The sequence below is a fragment of the Lissotriton helveticus genome, chromosome 5_1 (genome assembly GCF_964261635.1).
Source record: "Lissotriton helveticus chromosome 5_1, aLisHel1.1, whole genome shotgun sequence".
Lineage (NCBI taxonomy): Eukaryota > Metazoa > Chordata > Amphibia > Caudata > Salamandridae > Lissotriton > Lissotriton helveticus.
In genome coordinates this window covers 662,183,918-662,207,920 of record NC_136065.1, presented here as the reverse complement: position 1 = coordinate 662,207,920, position 24,003 = coordinate 662,183,918, and the positions used below count along the sequence as shown (strand labels likewise).

At 46.2% G+C, this 24,003-nt stretch overlaps 1 protein-coding gene across 1 annotated transcript in view; it reads right to left on the bottom strand.

Annotated features, from left to right (window-relative positions):
* The window catches only part of NDUFB8 (NADH:ubiquinone oxidoreductase subunit B8), a 172,221-nt gene that overhangs the window by 24,420 nt on the left and 123,798 nt on the right, over nt 1-24,003 (bottom strand). Inside the window, exon 3 of the mRNA XM_078641066.1 lies at nt 13,686-13,785. Coding sequence (XP_078497192.1) covers nt 13,686-13,785 — 100 coding nt within the window. The remainder of the gene's footprint in view (nt 1-13,685; nt 13,786-24,003) is intronic.

The window sequence follows — 24,003 nt, the reverse complement described above, 5'->3', positions numbered from 1 at the left end:
TTGGCAATGCGCCAAAAGTTTGCGGCCTGCGCAGCTACTCTTTTGCCCCCTGCCTCTAGCACTTTGGACTCCTTATCCGGGGGAGGAGCTTCACCCGTTGTCTGGGAGTTGGCACGTTTCCTGGCATTGGCGACCACAAGAGAGTCCAGTGGCAACTGTCCCCGAATGTATGCGGGGTCTGCAGGTGCAGGTCTGTACTTCTTCTCAATGCGTGGATTGACCACTCGTGCCCTGGTAGGCTCCTTAAAGATATCCCCCGCATGCTTGAGGACTCCCTTAAGCATAGGCAGCGTTTTTACTGTCCTTTCAGAGACTGAGAATGTGTCGAAAAGGAAGTCTTCTTCTATCGGGTCAGCATGCATGTCCACATCATGATTGGCCGCTGCCCTCTCAAGTAGCGCATGAAAACCTGCTGAATCCTCAGTGGGGGATGCACGTGCATTAAAAAGCTGCGGGTCCTGCCCCACATTTTGGGTGCCCTGGTCACCAGTGTCATCATATGAATCCGGTTGTGCATCTGGTTCATTGATAGGGAAATTGTATTGTTCATCCTCATCATACCCCTCACCCGCAGAGTGTTCTGGTGAGGGAGTAGGGCTCCGTCTTGGAGGAGGCAGGATTGGTTCTGTGAGGCCTGAAGCATCAAGGGGCACCCTTTTCTTTTTCAGTGGGATGACATATGAGTCCACTGACTCTGAAGTTATTTTCCTCTTATAGAGGGTCAATTTGCCGGTGTCTGCGTCGATGAACTGCTCTGAATCATCCTCTGATTCGAGAACCCGACGTGGAAGTGGGCCAGCCGTTGAAGAAACCGTCTTCTTCGGTGCCGATTTGGTGGAAAAGGCTTTCGGCGCCTCCTTTGGCGGCAAAACAAAGAGAAGTTTACCAGAAGGCTTCGCTGGATTGTCTGTTTGTGCCTTCGGCGACGAAATCGGAGCCGACGGAGCAGAGGCCTTCTCCCTAATTCGCTGTAGTGATGCGGCGACGAGGGACGCCTCACTCTCAGTTGGTTTTGGAGCCGACGAGGACGTTTTGACCTTTCCTTCGGATCCGACGCCTTTGTGGGCCTTGTGGGCTTTCGACGCGGAACCCGCTGACACCGACCCCGAGTCCTGGGACCGGTGCGCAGACGTGCCAGTCTTCGTTTGCGTAGACTCCGTGGAGCCGGCCTTTGCGGGCTTGGACGGCGGCGCCGATGCTGATCCGTGCCGACCATCTTTTTTAGAGGACCCCTCCTCAGGCGTCGATTTCGAATGAGCAGCAGCGGAATCGAGGGACTTCTTCGACTTCTGCGGACCGGAGGTCGACGGAGTCGATGGATTAGCGGGGACAGTCGTTTTCGCTGGCACGGCAGCCATCTTAGGGACGCTCGAGTCCTTAAGTTTCGGTTTCGTTTTCGGGTCGGCCATTTTAGATGGAGTCGATCCCGATGCTTTCGGTTTCGGTTTCGATACAGTCTGCTCAGCAAGTAAGTCCGTGGCCGGGCCATAAGGCGGGGCTGTGGCTTGCGGCATGGGGTCGTGGGTAAGGCCTACAGGCGATCCCGTGACCCGGTCGGTATCCTCGAAACCTTCGGGGCAGAGCTCGTCCCCTGAGCTATCCGCCGCGGCCCCATAAATCTCTTCGTCGTCTCCTACCTCGTCGACGTATTCAAGGCCTTGACCCACGACACCGTCGTCGTCTACCGGATCCGCCTCGACCTCCGTCTCGGGTGGGGAGATCTGAAGATGATGACCCTGGTCCTCTTCATCTTGGTCGCCGAAGATGTTTTCCGGATCCGGGGCCGCTTGTCTAGCTTCCATGCGCACCGCGCGCCGAAGCTTGAGAGTCTTCTTAGACCGGAACTGTGCACAGGCCTTGCACTTGCCGTCGTCGTGGTCAGGCGAAAGGCATTTGTTACAAACGGGGTGTAGATCGATGTGTGGGTACTTGGACCCACAAAGCGGGCAGTATTTAAACGGGCTCCGCTCCATGTCTGAAAAGTTTTGCAGTCGAGTCGCGATGAGAAGGCCTCAAAGTTCGAAAAGCGAAACAAGACTCCGCTTATTCCGGCTCCAAGAGACGGAAGACTCGAGACCGTACGCAGACAATACCGACGCAAAAAAACGAGGCCTTTTGGCCGCTAAAAGATAGTTTTACTCGGTTTCGACAGAGAGACGTCGAGACCACATCCGAACCCAATGGCGGAAAAAAACAATCTGGGGATGGAGCCGATGCCCATGCGCACTGTAGTCCAGGGGAGGAGCCACCTATCTCAGGATACTTCGAAGACTCTTCCAGGACAACAATGTGCGATCATCCGGACCCAACACTAGGCGGCGATCTAATGCTAAGATATGAATTTAGCAGCCCACATGCCTCGAACATGGGCCTTACTCCCGAAATTGACAGGAGGATGGCAACCTTCTTAGCCAAATTAATCAAGGATCCCAAGAAAGGGATTGAGTGTTCCCAGCGCTCCTGCCAAGATCAACTTTTGGATATTTTTGGGCCACTAACCAAGATTTTGGATATGGCAGAGGAGGCCAAAGTTTCAGGCTCCTTGATTGCCCCTCAGGTCCTGTCTGGCTGGGCTCAGAGGGCCATAATCTTTATAGATAACGCCAACTCTGCCCTGTCTACAGAGCGCCGCTGTCCCCTACTCAAAGGGGATCCTAAGTGGGGAGACAGCGTCTTCGGAAGCAGGACGGTGGCCAGGTTGGGGGGCGTTTTTGGAGATGGTTTTATTAAGGAGCTGGGAAAGTTTGTGACCATGTTCTCTTACAAGACCCAAACTTCCGATATGAGTATCTTCCACCCTTGTGTTTTCAAGGGGCCACCCATGGTAGGGGCTGCTTTGCCAGCCGTTTCTCATCCCAAACCTTCTCCAGAGGGGGAGGCTCCAGGCGTGGTCAATACTGGACCGAGCCATGTGTGCGACATTCTACCCAAAAAGAGCCTGGCGCTTCTGCAGCAGAGGCAGTTCAAGAGGGCAAAGCTCCAACCCCTCCAATAATGGGGAGTATTCACCTTCTTCCCTTGTAAGGGTAGGCGGCTGTCTGGCTCAGTTTTTCCACAGGTGTGAGTCTCTCAAGACATATGCATGTGACCTTCAGACTGTTCAAGGCTTTCAGATAGAGTTCTATGGTTCTCCACAGCAGGACACCACCCAGCACCCGATAAGATTCTCCACAATGGAGAGAGCTTTAAAAAAAAAAAAAAAAAAAAAAGGAGGTCAAGGCCCTCCTTGACAAAGGGGCCATATACCATACTATTCATCCCTCATAGCTTCTTAAGAAATATGTTCCTGGTCGACAAACACGACGGACGTCAGCGACCAGTGATCAATCTCAGAAAGTTCAATGAATGGTCGGTGAACCATCACTTCAAGATGGAGGGTTTCCCTCTTCTGACGTGCTCCAACCATTTGATTAGATGGTGTGCCTGGACCTGAAGGATGCCTTCTTGACAGTGCCAATTTTCCAACCTCACGTCAGATTCCTGCAGTTTTGCTGGAGGAACCAGGCTTACGAATTCCTCACACTTCAGCTCCGTGGTGTTTAACTAAACTCCCCAAACTGGTGGTAGGACACCTTGGAACACAAAGGATGAGGCTCATCATTTACCCGGACAACATGCATGTTATGAATCGATGCCCATGACCTCTGTCTTTGCAACTGCAGTCAGCGGTCAACCTTCTGGAAGGGTTAGGGCTTGTGATCAACAAGAGCAAGTCCCTTTTGCATCTGTTGCAAATGAAAGAGTTTCTGAGGTCTGTTATAGACTTGGAGCCTTTGCTTCTTTCATCTCCGAAGATGGCAAAGATCCGTCACGAGTTGAGGCAAACTCTCTCCAGAACATACACCTCTTTGTGCAAGATAGCGAGACTGGTGGGCCTACTGTCATCGTCGATTCAGGCGTCTCAAGGCCCATCATCTCCGGTGTGGGCTCACATACTTTCTATTGGTGCCCTTGTCAAAGGAAACTAGGGAGGAGAACCAATTGTGGCTTTCCCAGATGGAGGCTTGGAATGGGAGGGCAATATTTGGTTCCAGCCCCAACTTGATAATAGAGTCCCACACCAGCAAACTAGGATGAGACGCTCGCTGTGGAGAGTTTTCCAGTTTGAAATTGGTCACAAGACGAACAGAGGTTGCACATTCACTTTTGGAGCTACTCGCAGGTTCCTTTGAGTTGTGTTGGACCAAGAACAGCATTCTTGCGTCCTTCTAAAAATGGATACGTCTGTTGTGTGTTATATCACCCACCTAGGAGGGACCAGGTTGAAAGCACTGTCAGACCTAGCAAAGGATTTCTGGCAATTCTGCCTCGACCATCATGTATTGATCACAGCACAGTATCTTCCCGGGCAGTCGAACCAGGTGCCAGATTGGCACTCTCGCTATTGCCAAGACTCCTGTTTTTGGAAAGTAGACCCAGAAATCTTCTCCATTATTTCAGACAGGTGGAGGCTGTTTTCTGGCTGGATGGCTAGTACAACAATAGAGGGGGCAAGCCCAGGTATGAGCTACATTTGCCCGTGATAGTGTAGGCACCCTCTGAAGTTAAATAGGTTCATGGGCACAGCCCAGTTGGCCATCCAGTCAGGGAGAAAAATCATCTTCCCACACCCAAGCCCTTTGTCCGCAAAACGCAATACACCACAGGGGAGCCATCACCAGTCAGTTGCCACTGAACACGGACATAAAAGCAAATTTGGCTCAGGCTGGAAAAGAAAAACTTTCTAAAATGTATACATTTTCAAAATACTAATATATAATTAGACTTTGCCATGATGTTGGATTTTACATTACCATGAAAATGATTAGTAAATAATTTTTCTAGCTATTTCCTAAGTGAAGTTATGCATAACGTTTTACATTGTAACCCAGTGGGTTTTTTGCACTCCTTTTCTAAATACCATACTCCTTGCTCTATGGGCATGTAGGGCCTACTTAGGGATTACTTAAAAGTACTAAGAAGGAAGGTTTAGGCATGGCAAAAGGTTCATTTTGTCAAGTTGAACTGCCCATTTTAATACTGACTACCCAGGTTGGAGGGGTAGGTCTGGAGACATGATTTGCATTGTCACTTTAGTGGTGGCACAATATATGCTGCAGTCTGCTAGTGACATTAAACTTACAGGCCCTGGGTACACTTTGGTACCATAAACTAGGGACTTATGGGCAGGTTAAATGTGCCAATCAGGAGTGTAGGCAATTTCAACATGTTTAAAATGTTTTCGGGGTCAGAGGATAATTTTTTGTGTCTCTCCAGAAAGGTGCAGAACCTCTGAAATTCTAATATGTGAGATTATGATACCAGACTACATCTCTTGGTCCGAACCTTAAAAACATGTACAGCCAAGCAATCTAGTCCTCTGTTTTTACCTGAATCATGGTAATGGTGCTGCCAGTTTAATATCTAGCAGAAGGGCATTACATTTCAAGGATGCTTGAATGAAGAATAGCCTCTCAGGAAGGTAAGCAGAATTTAAAGAGTGAGGGCAGGGTTCCTCTTTCCTGCCAAGGCCACTGGCATGGATGTAAGCTCAGAGTTTTGCTTAAAGATAAGTTGGGCACCTGAATGCCAGGCATATAATCTGGAATCTTGTGCGAAAAAGTCTAGTGCTGGTACTCATTCAGAATAGCCATACATTTCTCAAATGGACGTACTGCCGGTACTCAAGGTGAACATTATCAAGGTCAGCAATAAAATGATAGAAAAGAAGATATTGTTGAGGATGCTAGTGAGAAGGTCTGTTTGCAAAGAAGCCTCATGTGAGACTGGATGGATAGCTGGTGGAGATATGTATAACACCTTTGAGGAGGCTAGTCAGAACAATGACATTAACTTACTTGAATGGCTTTCTATAGAGCTGACAGGCCCCAATGGTACTGCAACTCAAAACAATGATAAAGCATCATTGCACAAACAGGTATAAAAGGCAGTCCATCATACACTGCTTAACAATGCATTAAAAAAAATTATAATTTATTTGGTCCTCATATGAGACAAACCAACAAAGGATGTATGTTCCGGTATAATCAGGTTCTGGAGTCAGGTCGTGTACCCACAGCCTGATGAGTATTTCCTTCCCCTGATGCACCTTCCTTCAGCCATTATCAGGGAGGTAATGGGGGTGCCCCCAACTTACCTCTCTCCTTGGATGAGGATGTCTTAATACTTGGACCATTGAGTGACTATTGCCCAATTGTGATTTGAGTTATACAGTACCAGACGTTCCCAGGTGCTAACGCTCTTTACAGACCCATTTATACAGTCCAATCTACCTATCCGCCTGCTGACATTAACCAGGCTGTACAGGCTGGCAATGTGCTGGAGACCCAATTAATACATATTTCCCTAAGTCTATTATTATCAGGACTAATAGGAGCTGTTCTTGCAATTTCCTATTCTTCCCTTTGAAACCCGCCTCTTCAATTATCCCAAATATAATCAAAGATACGCTTACCTCTATTCTCCTTTTCATGGTAGCTGTTAAAAACGTACCCACTTCTAGCCAGTACGCTTGGGCTCCTGGGCACTGCCAGAACATATGCACATCATCCGCTCTCTCCATTCCGCATTTTGGGCAACACCTAACTTCTTGGGAGACCAGTAAACCCCGAGTAAAGTAACCAGATGATTTTTCCTTAAAGGAGCGTAATTAACAAATGACCAAAGCATAGTCATTGATACTTGCCAAAGAGGTGATGAATCTGCTGTAGGTAGTGCTCATTCTATTTTCCTTCCGGTGATATACAAGAGCAGTCTTCCTCTTGAGCGAGCATCCAGTACCACTTGGTCACCTCTTTCTTCTGCAGGATGGTGCCGCAAATTGTTTTCTCCCAGTTATTTGAACATACCACATTTACTTGATCTCGAGCCCAACTCACTAGTTGCAGGTATTTAAACCTGTACAGCTCATTATTTGTTTTCTTCACTAAATAGTCCCAGGCGATTAAGTTGTTCTCATCCGTCAATTGGACACATGTCTCTATTGCAGCAACCATTTGTGGTGTAGTTAATGAGTCTTGGAGACACAGAAGAGTTCCGGGAGATCTCCAGATTGGAGCCATCCGACTATAATAGGGTATACCTAAAATTCTTCGGACGTGAATCCACAACTTGCATGCTTAACTGGACCTTTATGAAAAATTTGGGATGTCCATATTATAAGAGAACATAACTTCCTTGTTCTGCAAAGTCCTTGTTTAAAGTTCCATAACCTGTTGATAGTTTTGTTAACAATATTCTAAAGTTTTTCAATTGGAAGACCCAACAGTACAGCTCAAAATCTGGAAAAGCTAGACCGCCATCTATCTTTTTCTTGCGTAGCTTTTTCCAGGAGATTTTTTAACTTTTGCTGGCCCATATGAAGCTACTCAGTTCCCCATGTATTTTCCTAAGCCATTTTGCCTCAAAGTGCAGGACTAGACCATTAAATATGCAGGTAAACACTGGAAGAATCATCATCTTAAATAAGTTGACCCTTCCGATAATGGATAAGGCCAATTGAGACCAAAGCTGTAGTAGCCTCTTGGTTTCCCTCATAAGCTTTTGAAAAATTACCTGGGCCATGTCTTCCACATTTTTAACCACCTGGACTCCTAGATATCTTATCTCTTTTTTCACACTTTTTTCCAAAGTGGCATCTAGCTGTGCATTCCAGCCCATTAGCTTGTTTTTTTCTTTTTTGACCTGATATCCTGCTACCGCCCCAAAGTCTTTACTATGTGCATAATGACAGGGAAGGTTTCTATGGGGTCTTTTGTGTATATCAACAAGTCGTCAGCATAAGGGCCTTCTTGTTAACCCAGTCTTGGTATTGGAAGGGCCGAATCCTTTATTCTCTACTGACTCTCCTAGCCAAGGGCTCGATGTATAAATTGAACAATAAGGGTGATGGGGGCAACCTTGCAGAGTGCCTCTGCCTATCTCCAAATGTTGAGTAAGGGAAACCATTGATTAAAATCCTTGCTGAATGGCATCTATATATATTTTTTATTGCATACTGAAACTTATTCCCCAGTCCATTCTATCACATACCTGCATGAAGAGAAGACCAGCTGGCCCTGCCAAATGCCTTGGGCAGCGTGCCCAGTCATGATAGCTAGGGGGAGGTTTTTATCTGTGGCCAAAACTATGGCGCAAAGAAAGTCATGAGTGAGATCATTTAGCTGTCTGTCCTTCATAAGCATTTCTTGAGATATGCCAATTAGCTCTCCCATTAATTTATCGAATCTTTTGGCCAATATGTTTTTGTATAACTTTTAATCATTAGTAAGTAAGGATATCGGCCTATACCACTCACATTTCTTAGGGTTTTTGTTTGGTTTCAGGATTAATGTTATTATGGCATCATTCCGTGCATCTGGGACAGGTGCTTCTTCTATATAGGTTGCGTCGGTACCCGGGCGAATTCGTCCGCTAAGGATTTATATACATAACTTGGAATTCCATCTGGCCCTGGACCTTGTCCATTCTTTAAACGTTGAATTGCATTACATACTTCAAGACTGATTTGCTTATTAAGATATTGCTATTGGTCTTATGCCAATTTTGGTAAAGGATCACTTTGCAGCCAGGAAGTAATTTGTTCATCTGTTACTTGAACCTCTTCCTTATATGTTTTGGAAGAAGCCGGTAAAAGCCCTCCTAAGGTCTTGCTCTTCATAGCAACGTTCACCCGTTCTCTCCAAAACTACTTCTTTAAAAGAGTTCCTTACCAGGTCACCCCTTGCCTTCTCGGCCAGTAACTTCCCGAACCCTACACCGTATTCGTAGTGTGCAAGTTTCTAGCAATCCATTTTTTCTTAACTGTCCCCTCTAGATGCTCTACTAGCTCTTTTTTTGCTTCGTCTGTTTGCATTTGCATTTTTATTATTAAATCTTGGTTGACCTCATCATACAAATCTTTGTGTCAGGCAGTTATCCTCTTTTCTATCCCTCGGATTTTATTATTGTTTCTATAAGCTGCGTAATTGATTAATCTCCCTCTAATAAAAGCTTTATAAGCATCCCAAATATTTTGCGGGGGCAGAGTCCATATTTAAATCAAAGCATACTTGGGTATCCTGCTTCAAATTAATTAGGATCTCCTGCTCTTCTAATAGAGACCTACCCATTGTCTATTTAGGTCTGGTTGTGCCGTGATCGGAGGCTAACTCAAAGTTTAACTGCAGAATGATCTGATAAGTGGACTAGTTGATGAGTAACTACCTTAACCTTATTCCTTAATCTAGAGTCGATCAGAAAATAGTCTATGCGGGAAGCCTGGCCATATTTCTTGTTCTGGTGTGTGTGTACCCTTTATTTCTGTCTCCTGGGATCTATCAATCTCAAATTCCTCATTACATTCTGTATAAAAGCTCTCACCTTGGGTGTATTAACTGTCGGCCAGGAGGTGGATTGATCTAATTCAGGGTTGAGAAGTGCATTAAAGTCGCCCGCCATTATAATAAGATTCTTGTTGTTTAAAAGTTGTTGAAACAGATCCTGTAGCGATGATGGAACATCTATTTGGACCTATAATAACTTATCAAGGTGTATTTTACGCTATGAATTCGGATTGTGGCGATTACCCATCTCCCTTTAAGGTCTGCAGTTACTTTTATTAATTTAGCTTGTGCTGAATTTTTTATCAAAATTGTCACCTTTTTTATATTACAGTCCGATTGGTGCATGGAAACTGGTTAATCCATCTGTGTCCCTTAATTATTGACTCCCACTCGGCCTGTCGTAAATGCGCTTTTTGTAACATTATAAGGTCATATTTTTGACTGTTTTAAAAATGGAAGGATTCTCCCTCTCCTGCCCGGTACTCTTAGGCCATTTATATTCCAGTTTAAGTCCCTCAGGCTGTGTGTTTTATCTAAAGCAGCAATCTTCCTAAACCCACCCACTTCCAGCACTCCCTTTTCTGTTCATGTCTGTCACACATAAGGACCATGTATTTTCTTTGTTTTTCTCCCACTGCTTCCCACCCCGTGTGCTATTTACATTATGTGTGAAACATTTCTCCCCCTAATCCCACTAACCCCCCACCCAGGGGAACCCTCCCTTTAACCAAAATGGGCATTTGAGCATGCCCGACAGCTCTCATCTCTCCGGGTTATATTGTGTGTCCTTGAAGTGCCTATGGGCTTAGCCTAGCATTACGCTTTTATTTGCTTCATTAAATTCTCAACTTCCTCCGACTCTTTAAAATGATACATATTATTGTTCCACATTATTTTTAATCTGGCTGGGAACTTCAATTGAGCCATAGCTTCTAAAGACTTGAGCTCTTGTATATAATATGTCTGCCTAGCTCCCATTGTCGGTTTGTGTTTCTTTTGCTAAATCTGAGCGAATGCGGAAAGACCAGCCATCTTTAGAGTATGAGCCTACTTTTAATGCTTTAGAAAGTGTATCACTGATTTGATTTAATAGGTGTTAAAATTTATGAGAATTTTTCTAGGCTGGTCTCTAGTACGATTCCGCCTAAAGGGATCCCTTTGAATTTGTTGGATATCCTGTTGGAGGTCTAGGTCCCTGACATTCTGTATTAGCTCTTATCAAATTTACAATAAACTCTTTCAGGTTCTAGCCTTCTTTTCTCTCGGGATGTTAAGAAACCTTAAATTTGTTATTGTCTAATGTTTTAATCTTCTCCTGGAGAGCGGTCTCTCTCTCTCCTTGAGATTTTGGATTTCTTTGTTGTTACCCGCTACCTCCCTTCTCATGTCTTCTGAAGAGGTTTCCAGATTTCTAATCCCATCGGTTAACTCAGTTACCTTACTTTCAAGACTCTTACAAGCTTTGCAGATTTTTGCTTGATTTGCCTCGGACATGGCAAATCTATTTTTAATCTCTTCAGAAAGTGTGTACAATAATTCCCCAATGTTTTCCTGCCTTGTAGAATATGATGGTGTGCCCTCCACAGGTGGAAGTGTGGGCATTCCTGGTTCGATGAGGGATGCTGTTTCAGGTTGCACTGTTTCTTCTTCCAGAACCTGATATCTGTTTGTTAAGGATAACTTCTGGGAAGTTCCAACGTGATGTTGTTCCATTTTGCTAGTACTGCCTGGGGGACCTAAAGCGCCTGAATAGCTGGTGGGTATATTTTCGCCTCCCCCGACTTTGAAAAAAGACATTAATGGGGGTGTGATTTTAATTTTACCCCCGCCCCCTCCCCCAACTAGGTCTGATATATTCCCAGAGTTGCCACCTCTTTAAAAAAAAAACGTTTTTATACATATGTTCAGAGGTGTGGTCTTTGGAGGGTGCTCGTAGCGAGGAGTTGGGGACCTGTGATGAGGAAGACATAACTGGTGGGGGGGGATTCCTTAACCCCACCTGGTTCCTCCCCCTTTGACTGAGTGTCAGAAAAATTGATACGATGATTCCTTAAAGTGTACCGGTTAATAGATGATATTCTTGACTATGCAGTTGAGACAGTCAACATTTTCTCTGTTTTCTCCCTCTGCAGGTTTTTTTTAAAGTAGTTGGGGACTTCCCGAGTGGCTTTGCTTTTCTCCCTGGCACTGGTGTCTTTTTAGGGCTCATGTGCCGGGAGGAGCCACGAGGATCCAACAGTGTCTTCCGTGATGGCAGCTGCGGCAGCACACTTGTGCTGAATCTGCCGCCTGGTCCCGGAGGTGCAAGCGTGCTGCAGCCCACCGATCCCGACCAGGAACCAAGAAGAACTGTGCGTAGCCACCCACGTCTCGGGAGGCGGTGTACCGTACAGCTTCCCCAACGCTCACCAGCCTCAAAAAGAATATAGAAGAGGACAAAAGGGCAAAAGAAAGGGAAATAAGCAAGGGAAAAACCAGAGCGAAGAGAAGTTTGCAGTTTTTTCTAGGCGTGGTCGGCTCCGTCCATCAAGGTAAGTCTTCTAGAGAGAAGCTCACAGCCTGCTCCTTAGCCGGCTGCCATGTTCCCCCACGCAAGAACGTCCTCGAGCACCTTGCTGACAGCTCAGTCGGCGCTCTCCCCTTGCAGTTGATCGCATTCGGATCCACTGCTCAATCGCTGAAATACTCGGGGTTGACCCACCGGCTCCCCTCCAGGTTGTGATATATCCTCCTGTCCTACCAGACCCCAATACCCCCCCACCCCCCCTTCTTGATAAAGACCCGCCGCGACCACCGACTGGGGCGCATCAGGCTCGAAACGTCGACGCTCAATATTGGTCAAGATACCTCCAGGAACTTGCACAGCAACCATCTGTTTTCCTTGGAGTATTAACTCAAAACTCTGGCCTTCCAACAAAAGAACTCCCCCCTGTATAAATGTGTATATACGTGTCACTGAATTCAATGCACTGGTCACTTTGTTCACCTACAGTCACTTTTCACCACATGTTTTAGCATTAATTGAAACATAAAACGGAATGAAGTAATTCCTGCATATTTGTGATTGTGTTTTATTATATAAAGGTTTGAACTTCAGTTGTTTTCAGAGAGGTTTACTTTATTGTGTAATGAGCTGACCTAGCCTTCTTTCAAAACAATTCTTGCTGCTACCCAACAGAACCACTTTTGTTTTTAATCATGTTCCCCCAGCAGCAGCAATGCATTATCACACAAGTTTCACTAGCGTCGTTTCGGAGAGTGAAGCATGGGTTGCATATGTTAAATAAAACAATCACATCAATTAGTAAACTTCCAAACAGGAGGTATTACTTGCTAGTAATCTAAGGCAGTTAGTTTGTCACTAGCAACAAGGAAGTTATGTTTTCAAAACTACCTATGTGTATTGCTGTTCACTGTGACAATTTACCAAGTGTTGTCAGATTGTCCAAATCAAATGTCCTCCACACAATCCAGACTATAGCAAGTCTTTACCATTTCAAACCAAAACATGGTTGTTTAAAGAAGACTCCATGTAACTAGTTCTTTTGATAGCTCTACTGGATGAACTTGACTGCAGCAGATAAACATGGAACAAAAGAGAAATACACATCACCCAATAGCTCAGAAAAGGAGAGACTTCTAGGACTGTTGGAGGACATGTAATTGGATACAGTGACATTTCCTTTCTATACGGAGTCCATTCCCTGAAGGAAACAGTTCTGCAAACTTGGTATCCATCACCTCTCCCAAAGATTGAACGACCCCCCTGGTAAAGTGAGGCAAGATATTACACAAAATGTTGTGACCCAGGTCTTGAAGAATGGCTATTGTAGTTGGTTGTGAGGAGTTGATTATCCAGATAGGATTGGATGACAATCCCCAGCAATGATGTTAGGCTACTACCATCACTGGGCACTTCAAGATCACTTGAAACGCTGACTTCAAGCAGAAAATAAGGAATTGGCCAACCAAGAAGCTCAGGAAATGCATGCTCTGCGAGTTTGCAGCACACATCGTATTACCTTCACATAAATGAGGAAATATTTGATGAAATCTCAGTCAGTGGGGTGCAATCCATGGGAAACAGAGCAACCTTTACATAAAGTAATAGATCACTACAGAAGGTGCTTGCAACAAAGACGGCATGCCCTTGATATCCTTGACCCAAGTTACATAATAGGAAAACAGGCACTTAAATCTGGTTTTTATTAAGCACAAGCTAAAAGGAAATTACTCAAAATATAAGTTGGCCACGAGGGAGTAAAAGTAACAAAATACTACAGGTTTAAAGATAGAGAAGGGTTACTTTGGAAAGTGATAAAAGGGGGGAGAAGTGTGGTAGTAAAGAATGTTTTGCCATACCGGCTCGCCCCAGTTCCTCCGAAGGTCCGGATGATCCCATGAATACCAAGGGTCTCTCTCCTGCTGAGATTTATCTGGTAGTTTAGGATAATCACCAAATCTGTCGGAGACAAAATAGGTAAATAAGAAGTTTATCAAAGATGAAGAAAATACTTTTACTAGATAAACCAAGGAGAACTTTATATTTGTTATAGTTACTGTTAGTTACACAACCGTTATCGAAAATAAAAAGTCAAAACCAAATATTACAACAAAAAAAAGAAAAGAAAACTCCAACATTAGATATGTACCTAATATTCATTTATAATTTTCAGGGAATAATATCTTGTGTATGTCTGAGGCTTACTCATAGGACTCCCAGCTGCAGAGTGCTGGGGAAAGCAGCTACCGAGCTCACTTAAGAAGTGACCCTTTTGAGATTCTCTTTATTAAATCCCCTCTACCCTGCCTCGACCCATTGCAACCTCGTGGCCACCACCAATGACTAGGCCTCTTGAGAACAAGTCTGGCCAATCTATACGACAGTTGCCCACCTCACAGAATGCTTGGCCATTCCATTGGAAGTGACTAGAGACACGGGGTGCTAGGAGTAGGCATCCTCCAACGTGTACTGTTTAACACAAAAAGAGCCGCTCCTAGTATGATGACCTAAGTGCTAAGGTGTAAAACGGTTAGTTTGTGAGTGCAGGCATCTCACAAAAAGTGAAGGACTGGTCTCACACACCACCTGGTGTCATGCTTCATCATTGACCAGTCCTCGCCCTCTGAAAACTTGGTTTGATAGAGGGCGGGCATACACCTGGAGACAGGGATGCACTTCTAAAGCTAAGTGGGGGCCCTTACAAAAAGTGAGGTTAAAAACCCATTACATATGCCATACTTATTTTAATGTAACTGGCAACTGTATGGTGGTTAAAATAAATGGTTGGTATTGGGGATTCTATTGTCCCCCCCACCGTGTTATAGATGGTCAACATGTTTCTGCCTGCTGGCCCCTAGGGGTCCTTGGCATTCATCTGGACCTATGCTGAAAAACGGCTCCGCCCTTACCGTGCTAAGCTGGTGAGGGTTCCACTGGGTGGGGTGAACACTTTCACACACCACCGTGTGTGGGGTTAAAAGTTAACGCGTGTTGGGAAAGAAACAAATAAAAAGTGAAGAACACACTCAAGTGATGCAAAAGCACTTTTGGTGAAGGTCATCTGGTATACCACATACTCATACAGTAATAAGTGTGTGGCTATAAGTGCAACTCATTGTGACATTCATCTGTGCACTTAGAAGAGAAAGGGGGACACAGTCCCCAAAGCTTACCCTAACTGATGGGACCTACAAGCCCCATAGGAGAGTAAGGAGGAGAGACCCCTTTGGTCAAGCACTGAAAATGAGGAGAGAAAGGAGAAAACCAGGGGGGTCAGGGATCTGTTACAAGAAAGTCCTGGAAGATCCAGTTTTCAAATCCATGTCAATACCTAGATAAATGTCTGGAGTCCATTCTCAAGGGTTAACACCACATTCATTCATCCCAGGCATACTCTTACTGTGACTGGGGAGTGCTCCCGCCTCTGCGCCTACAACCGATCTCCTTGCTTCCTCGCTGGTAAACAAGGAGAAAACTCCGCGCTATTTGTACCCTGGATTTCCGGAACATAATCACTAATTGGGGCTAATTGGTGAGGTTCCGGTGTCGGGAGGTCCGCTATGTAAAAAGATGCCCGACTCGCCTGTTGCTTGTTTAAGGACTACGTAGGCCCTTACAAGGACATCTGCTGTCCCCATGATTGTTTGCCTGAGTCTTACGGCATGGCCCGGAGCCGTTCTTGCTGTTAACGTTAATCTCCCTTAGGCGGGTGCGCGCCTGGTCACAGAGGAGGCTTATGATCCCGCTACTGTGGGCTGGTGCATGACGCGATAGAAAGAGTCTACTTATCGCGCATGCGCACCACATTTCCCTTTTGGGGAAATGAGCCCGGGTTACTGTGCCTAACGTGGCACACTATTGCAGCATTAAGAATGGCAGCTCTTACTGAAATCCCACTTTGCAGGACAGTAGCACCTGCTGTTAAATTAGTGGCAATCAACCCCCCCTTATCACTTATTCGCTGCGTCTGATGTAGAGTATTTTGTTGTGGAATCTACAATAGTGCTGATAAAAGCAGAAGAGATATTTATATATATATATATAAAACTACAGACAGCACCTGTTTCTGAGACAAATATCGTTTCAAAACTTTTATTCGATTAACATTCAGTTGAATCATAAAAAGTACATCATAAAAATCGAATGAATTGTTTAAAACACAGAATTATAATACAGATAAAAAACAGTAATATTTAAAACATAATTAAAAACCTGTATTTACAAGTTGATCGATAAAACATCAATTCACATCAAATCAAGGAGAAGGGAGCCCTATGTTACAGCGTATTCTCAAACATGATTTTAGAAAAAGAGCTACACATTTGGCTACATATGGTGAGTCTAACAGCTGGAGTGCCAAATAAGCTGGCCGACATGTTCTCAACCCCATTGATCGAAGAAGTGGGATGATCCAGCGCTTGCGAGATTGCTCATAATAGCGACAGAACAAAGTAAGGTGGATGGTCGATTGTGATGATACACCATCGCACGGGCATTTTGCCAGGTCATGTGACCAATTTAACACATTTGGGAAGGTAACAAGGAGAAACAAGCATTGCAAATGCAATAGGTCTCGCATTAGAAAAGTTGGAGTTATTGGTCTTGTAAATGACATATTTTATTTATTTGTTGGTTTTTAAAATTGCTAAATTGATGGCTTTGGCATTTACAATGCCAATAGTTATAACTTTCGCGAATGTGACACCTATAGCATTTGGAATGCAACATGTTTTGTATTTACGTGACTTAGATGGCAGCTCTGGTCGTTAGGCCACATCTCTAGAGAGCAGGAGAGTGCAGCAGGGGAGAGAAGCACAGCAATGCAATAGGTCTCGCATTAGGAAAGTTTGAGCTATTGGTATTGTAAAGGACACATTTTTTATTTATGTGCTTGTTTTGAAAATAGCGAAATTAATAGCTTTGTTATTTACAATGCCAATAGTTTTATCTTTCGCAAATGTGACACCTATTGTAACACAATATGTGTTGTGAGGGTGAGTGAGGGTGAGGGGTTGAGGGTGAGTGGTTGAGGTTGAGGGTGAGTGAGGGTGAGGGGTTGAGGGTGAGTGAGGGTGAGTGAGGGTGAGAGGGTGAGGGTGAGTGAGGGTGAGTGAGGGTGAGGGGTTGAGGGTGAGTGAGGGTGAGGGGGTGAGGGTGAGTGAGGGATTGAGGGTGAGTGAGGGTGAGGGTGAGGGTGGGTGAGGGGTTGAGGGTGGGTGAGGGGTTGAGGGTGAGTGAGGGTGAGGGTGGGTGAGGGGTTGAGGGTGAGTGAGGGTGAGGGTGGGTGAGGGGTTGAGGGTGAGTGAGGGTGAGTGAGGGTGAGTGAGGGTGAGTGAGGGTGAGTGAGGGTGAGTGAGGGTGAGTGAGGGTGAGTGAGGGTGAGTGAGGGTGAGTGAGGGTGAGTGAGGGTGAGTGAGGGTGAGTGAGGGTGAGTGAGGGTGAGGGTGAGTGAGGGGTTGAGGGTGAGTGAGGGGTTGAGGGTGAGTGAGGGGTTGAGGTTGAGTGAGGGGTTGAGGTTGAGGGGTTGAGGGTGAGGGGTTGAGGGTGAGTGAGGGTGAGGGTGAGTGAGGGGTTGAGGGTGAGGGGATGAGGGTGAGGGGGGGAGGGTGAGTGAGGGTGAGGGTGAGTGAGAGTGAGGGTGAGTGAGGGGTTGAGGGTGAGTGAGGGGTTGAGGGTGAGTGAGGGGTTGAGGGTGAGTGAGGGGTTGAGGGTGAGTGAGGGGTTGAGGGTGAGTGAGGGGTTGAGGTTGAGGGTGAGTGAGGGTGAGGGTGAGTGAGGGGTTGAGGGTGGGTGAGGGGTTGAGGGTGAGTGAGGGTGAGGGGTTGAGGGTGAGTGAGGGTGAGGGGTTGAGGGTGGGTGAGGGTGGGTGAGGGTGAGTGAGGGTGAGGGGTTGAGGGTGGGTGAGGGTGAGTGAGGGTGAGTGAGGGTGAGGGGTTGAGGGTGAGTGAGGGTGAGTGAGGGTGAGTGAAGGTGAGTGAGGGTGAGTGAGGGTGAGGGGTTGAGGGTGAGGGGTTGAGGGTGAGGGGTTGAGGGTGAGTGAGGGTGAGGGGTTGAGGGTGAGTGAGGGTGAGGGGTTGAGGGTGGGTGAGGGGTTGAGGGTGGGTGAGGTTGAGGGTGAGGGGGTGAGGGTGAGTGAGGGTGAGGGGTTGAGGGTGAGTGAGGGTGAGGGGTTGAGGGTGAGGGGTTGAGGGTGAGGGTGAGGGTGAGTGAGGGTGAGGGGTTGAGGGTGAGTGAGGGTGAGGGGTTGAGGGTGAGTGAGGGTGAGGGTGAGTGAGGGTGAGGGGTTGAGGGTGAGGGGTTGAGGGTGAGGGGTTGAGGGTGAGGGGTTGAGGGTGAGGGGTTGAGGGTGAGTGAGGGTGAGGGGTTGAGGGTGAGTGAGGGTGAGGGGTTGAGGGTGAGTGAGGGTGAGGGGTTGAGGGTGAGGGGTTGAGGGTGGGTGAGGGGTTGAGGGGTTGAGGGTGAGGGGTTGAGGGTGAGTGAGGGTGAGTCAGGGTGAGGGGTTGAGGGTGAGTGAGGGTGAGTGAGGGTGAGTGAGGGGTTGAGGGTGAGGGGTTGAGGGTGAGGGTGAGGGGTTGAGGGTGAGTGAGGGTGAGGGTGAGGGGTTGAGGGTGAGTGAGGGTGAGGGTGAAGGGTTGAGGGTGAGGGGTTGAGGGTGAGTGAGGGTGAGGGGTTGAGGGTGAGTGAGGGTGGGTGGGTGAGGGGTTGAGGGTGAGTGAAGGTGAGGGGTTGAGGGTGAGTGAGGGTGAGTGAGGGTGAGTGAGGGTGAGTGAGGGTGAGTGAGTGAGGGTGAGTGAGGGGGAGGGTGAGGGTGGGTGAGGGTGGGTGAGGGTGAGTGAGGGTGAGTGAGGGTGAGGGGTTGAGGGTGAGTGAGGGTGAGGGGTTGAGGGTGAGTGAGGGTGAGTGAGAGTGAGGGTGAGTGAGGGTGAGTGAGAGTGAGGGTGAGTGAGGGGTTGAGGGTGAGGGGTTGAGGGTGAGTGAGGGGTTGAGGGTGAGGGGTTGAGGGTGAGGGTGAGTGAGGGTGAGGGGTTGAGGGTGAGTGAGGGTGAGGGTGAGGGTGAGTGAGGGTGAGTGAGGGTGAGGGGTTGAGGGTGAGTGAGGGTGAGTGAGAGTGAGGGTGAGTGAGGGGTTGAGGGTGAGGGGTTGAGGGTGAGTGAGGGTGAGTGAGGGTGAGGGTGGATGTGGTGGTGGATGTGGTGGTGGATGCGGTGGTGGTGGAAGTGGAGGTGGTGGTGGATGTGGTGGTGGATGTGGGGTGATTGCGGCTTGCAAGCTTATTCCGCTCACGTTATGCAGTTTCAAACATGATTGCCACTATTACTCTCAAATTCACTTGGCAGCAAACTGGTGAACTAATTAAAAGAAAGTCGTATTCAGCGTTATGGCCGGTACTTTATTCCAGCAAAGTGGCAAGCCAGTACACACCAATGAGCTAGTAAAGCTAAAAACACACCACATGGCACAATTGCTGGCTGAGCGAGCAGAAGTAAGCCAAACAGCTTTCCCATAGCTAAGGAGAGCTGAGCTCTTTTTGTAGCAGCACGCATAAGAAAAGTCCCGTATTTTCACCAAAACACTCTCTGATAATGATCAGCCGAATTCAGAAGGCTTCCTGCCCTCATATATTCCCAAGAGAGCAGTAATCTTATAAGGAAATGCTGTCATCACACCTAAAGCTACGGATGAGGAGAGCTTGCTGGAAGACATTCAATTAATGAAAAAAAAAAAAAAAAAAAAAAAGGAGACACGGCCGGCCGGCCGTGAACTGAAAGCACGGCCGGCCGGCCGTGAAAAAGCCTTTGATGACGCAGGGGGTAATTAGGGGAGGAGAATGGCTGGGCTGAGGCACAGCGCCAAGCCTTTGATGCAGCAGGGGGCGGAGCGGGAAGAGCTGCTGGAGGCACTAAGCTGACGATTTGATGCTGTGCACGCGTATTTTAACTAATTGCGCTTGCGCATTGAGTTAAAAGTGCACTTGCACTTCATCAAATCGCCAGTGAATCGCCAGTGTAGGTAAGCTTTGTTTAAGCCCCCATAGTCTCGCTCTGCTCAATGCGCATGCGCTTTGACAGGCGAGACCTAAAAAGGAATTAAAACGAAACCTAGTTATAACAAATTTTTCGTGGTTAGATAAAAAAGAATGTTAAGTAAGGCTGGATGCCGGGGGAAGTTTGAACCATAAGAATTTGCACATTTGTTGGCTTTGATACTTCATTTAAAAGGCGGAGATTTCTCATATGATTTAGACAGAGAATTTTCAGCGCCTTTCTACTGATGTCTGATATTGAGGATGGTTCAATGAAGTAAGATGTGCGGTTCAAATCCTTTAGGAAGTTGGAAACATACGATAGCCAGGGTATTTTTTTCCAACTCGCCAAGGATAGGCAGTCTTGTAATAAGGAACGGGTTAGGTGGCATTGGGGTTTATTCCATATACGGTGCCATAAAAGAATCGGCTGGCATCTGATGTTATCAGTTATGTAATCGATACCTAGCTCGATATGGGAGCCGTATATTGGAGCACTTTGGGGAAGTGCCAGAATGTATTTTAAAAACCCATTTTGGACCAATTGTAAATCGTCTACGGGAGCATAGCCCCAGGCGCCAGCACCATAGGTTGCTACGCTATGGCATTTTGCGTAGTAGATTTTAAGCAACTCTTTTGGGGCTGGTTTGCCCAGTTTTCTTGAAAAGGAAACAAGAGCTGAAGTTGCTCTCTGAAAGAGCATTTTTTACTTGCCACTGCTTGCTTCCAAGCTAACTGGTCGTCCATTAAAATGCCTAAATAAGGATATTCCCTAGCACGCTCCAATCTAACGTGTTCTATAAAGATGGGTTTAGGGTTCTTTGCCTTAGGACCGAAGTGCATGACATAGGTCTTACTTTTGTTAACTTTTAACCCCAAGGAGAGCATGAACTGGCAATATTTGTCTAATTGTTTTTGTAACTGTATTAATGTCCTTGCTAAAATGACGGAATCATCCGCGTATAATAAAGCGGGAATTGGGCGATGATTGATAGATGGTAAGTCCTGGCTTCCTTCCAGCATGGCCGTTTCCACCCCATTGGTATAGAGGTTGAACAGGAAAGGGGCCAGGACGCACCCTTGCCTAACTCCTTTATTTATTGTAAATGAGGGTGTTAATTCACCGCCTATCCCGTATCTCACGCACGCTGTGGCGTCAGAATAGAGCTCACGAAGGAATTTAATGAGGGGGGGGATCTACCCCCAGTTCACTAAGAATGGACCACAACTTAGAATGTATCACACAGTCGAATGCTGAGCTGAGGTCGACATACACTATGTATAGGTTGCCACCTTCAGCCCCGGCATATTTGCCTATTAAAAGGGTTAAATTTAATGCCTGTTCGACTGTGCCAACTCCCTCCTGGAATCCGTACTGGAGGTCGGTCAAGATGTTGTTCCCCGACGTCCAGTCCTGGAGACGTTCCAGGATCAAACGCCCTGCAACTTTCCCCAGGGAGTCCAGGAGAGAAATGGGCCTATAACAGGCTGGGTTGTTACGGTCCCCCTTTTTAAAGATAGGGAGCAAAATGGAGGAGGACCAAGAATCTATTAGGCCAATTTTGGAGACTGCCGCCATCACCTGGGTGACGATGGGGGACCATAATTCAATGTTGTTTACAAAAATATCTAGTGGGACTCCGTCGGGGCCAGGCGCCTTACCAGTTTTGGAAGATGTTATTGCGTAAATGACCTCGCTTAGGCTGAAGTAAAGTTCGATGGGATAAACTTGTGCCTTAGTAGGGTCATTTACTGGCTTGACCGTTTTTGTGATGTCAACTGGGAAGCCCCCGAAATTTTTTTGAGAAATGGGTCACCCACACGTCAGCGGGCACAGCCACAACCAGGTGCTGGGGAGTTTTAGCGTCAGCTACAAAAGGTGATTTAACGACGCGCCAAAACTGGGAGCTGTCTTTACTTAGGCAGCTCTCATGCAGTTGGGCCCATACATTTTTCTTTAGTTCCTTTTTGCAATTTTGTTGAGCCATTTTGTAGTCCTTTCTTAATTTGGCTATCTCAACTATGTTTCTGTTTGGATTATGTAATGCTTTTTTAGGGCAGAAAGCGCTTTTCGACAAGCTGAATCAAACCATCTTAGGGATTCCTGAGTACCAGGTTTGTGATTGCGGAATAACACAGACCGCATTGCTGTTAAAATCTCCGAGAAACTAGATAGGATCAACTGAGGTGGGGAGTCCTCTGCCAAGCAATTGTTTATCCAGGGAAGGGTTTTGGATATAACGTTGCCACTGATAACTACGGGGTCGATTTTGGACCATTTCACAGAAAAGCCGTTGACTTTATCCATGGCCAGCGATTGGTGGGTTAATTGGCTGATCCTAGTAGGATGAAAAACATCAGTATCTATGGACAAAGTGATGCTATTAGGATAATGGTCACTTGAGATATCAGTACCTGTAGTAAACTGTTGGAGTTTGCCCTTTAGCGCTAGTGAACATAAAATAAAATCAATAGTGCTGAACAAGCCCCTAACGTGGAATGTGGGTCTGAATTCAACTGAAGGGTCCACTAAGTCATTAGCATAATCTAGTTCCAGTGTGAAAAGACTATCATTCAAGGCATTGCCTAAGGGTATGTGCGTGAAATGAGTTAGTGGGCAGTCGTATTCATCTAAAAGATCGCAGATACCTTTCTTATGGTTGGTACACAGAGGAACATTGAAATCCCCCCCCCCCCCCATATCACATAGCATACATATGTTGGGTGCTTGTTACGTTGTTCATTTATAACTGAGGAGATTTCATTTACAGACTTAACACATTCAGCGGGGCAAAGGTTGTTATAGAAATTAATAAAAAGATGTAACATACAATTACTAAATACAACCATGATAATTTGAAAGTTCGTAGTGGTATATAAAACAGTTGATTTCTTTGAGGGTAAATTGTTTGAAATATACACCACTAAACCTCCCTTAGATCTGCCATGAGTGGTAATGCCAGCTGGGGAGTGGAACGTTTTATAGCCCTGAATGTGTATGGGATCTATAGCCCAAGTTTCCTGTAGACAGACTATTTGATGAGTGTTTACTGTGTCCAACCATGGTTTAAGGTTTAACTTTGAACGGAGACCCGCTACATTCCAAAATAGAATGGAGAGCTGTTGGATGGAGGGAATGGACTTTCTGCTGTTCAACATGAGGTCAGCAGACAAAATTCCTGGGCGGGGAGAGGTATGTATTAATGGAGCAACGGGATGTGCTATGATATAAACCTCTTTCTTAGAAGCAGGAAATTGTGCTGATATGGGTAATAAGGTTGGTGCTTCTGGAGTGAGTAGAGTACCAGCTGTGGGAAGTGGAGTCAAAGAGTAATATGGTTGTTCTGGCAAATTAAACCTTGGGGAAGGGGAATCGGTGCATTCCTGTTTACTGTCGGATAATGGTCAATCCACCATTTCCAGGCAGTCATATCTGTTGGTCAGTGGCACAGTGACAAATATCAAATTTATAATGTCTCCATGGAAGGCAGGTCGCTGCATTGAAATTGAAGCACACGCATAGCACACGCATTGATTCATCCATCTATACCAGGTTAAGTATGGATTCTCTTAGTTCACAAAACATCCAACTTCATGCACATACACTCTGACAGGCTGGGGAGCATAAAGGTAAAATTTATATCATCACAGTTGTTCACGTGTTACAGAGGTGTGAATGACGTAAGTGTAGTAAATGCGGTTTACCAGTGGGCTCTGATGGTGGAATCATTGTTACTTTAATTTAATTTTACTTAAGGGCAGGTTGGTGTGCTATGCCAGTTGGAGCCAAGGTATCTCATCATTGTGAGGAAAATTGAATTTTGCCTTGTCATATGTGCCTACGTGTTCCCCATCCTATGTTGTATGTGCATGATCGATATGCATATGTCCCCCTATGATCGATTAAAGACGCAATTATAGTTGTGTCCAACTCTAGTATGCCAGTTTCCAGTTCTCGTGATAGCAACAAGTATTAGGCCTATGTTGCCACGTTTTACATTGTGCACGTTAATTCATTGAATTGTCCCAGTTTCTAGGCCTCAAAAGGGCCCGGACACCAGATTCAAGCTCCAGTCTCCTGAACCCACTCCGAGGAGCGATGCAGCCCCCACCTGCATCCCTGACCCTTCACTTACTTCCTGCCGCGCAGCGCG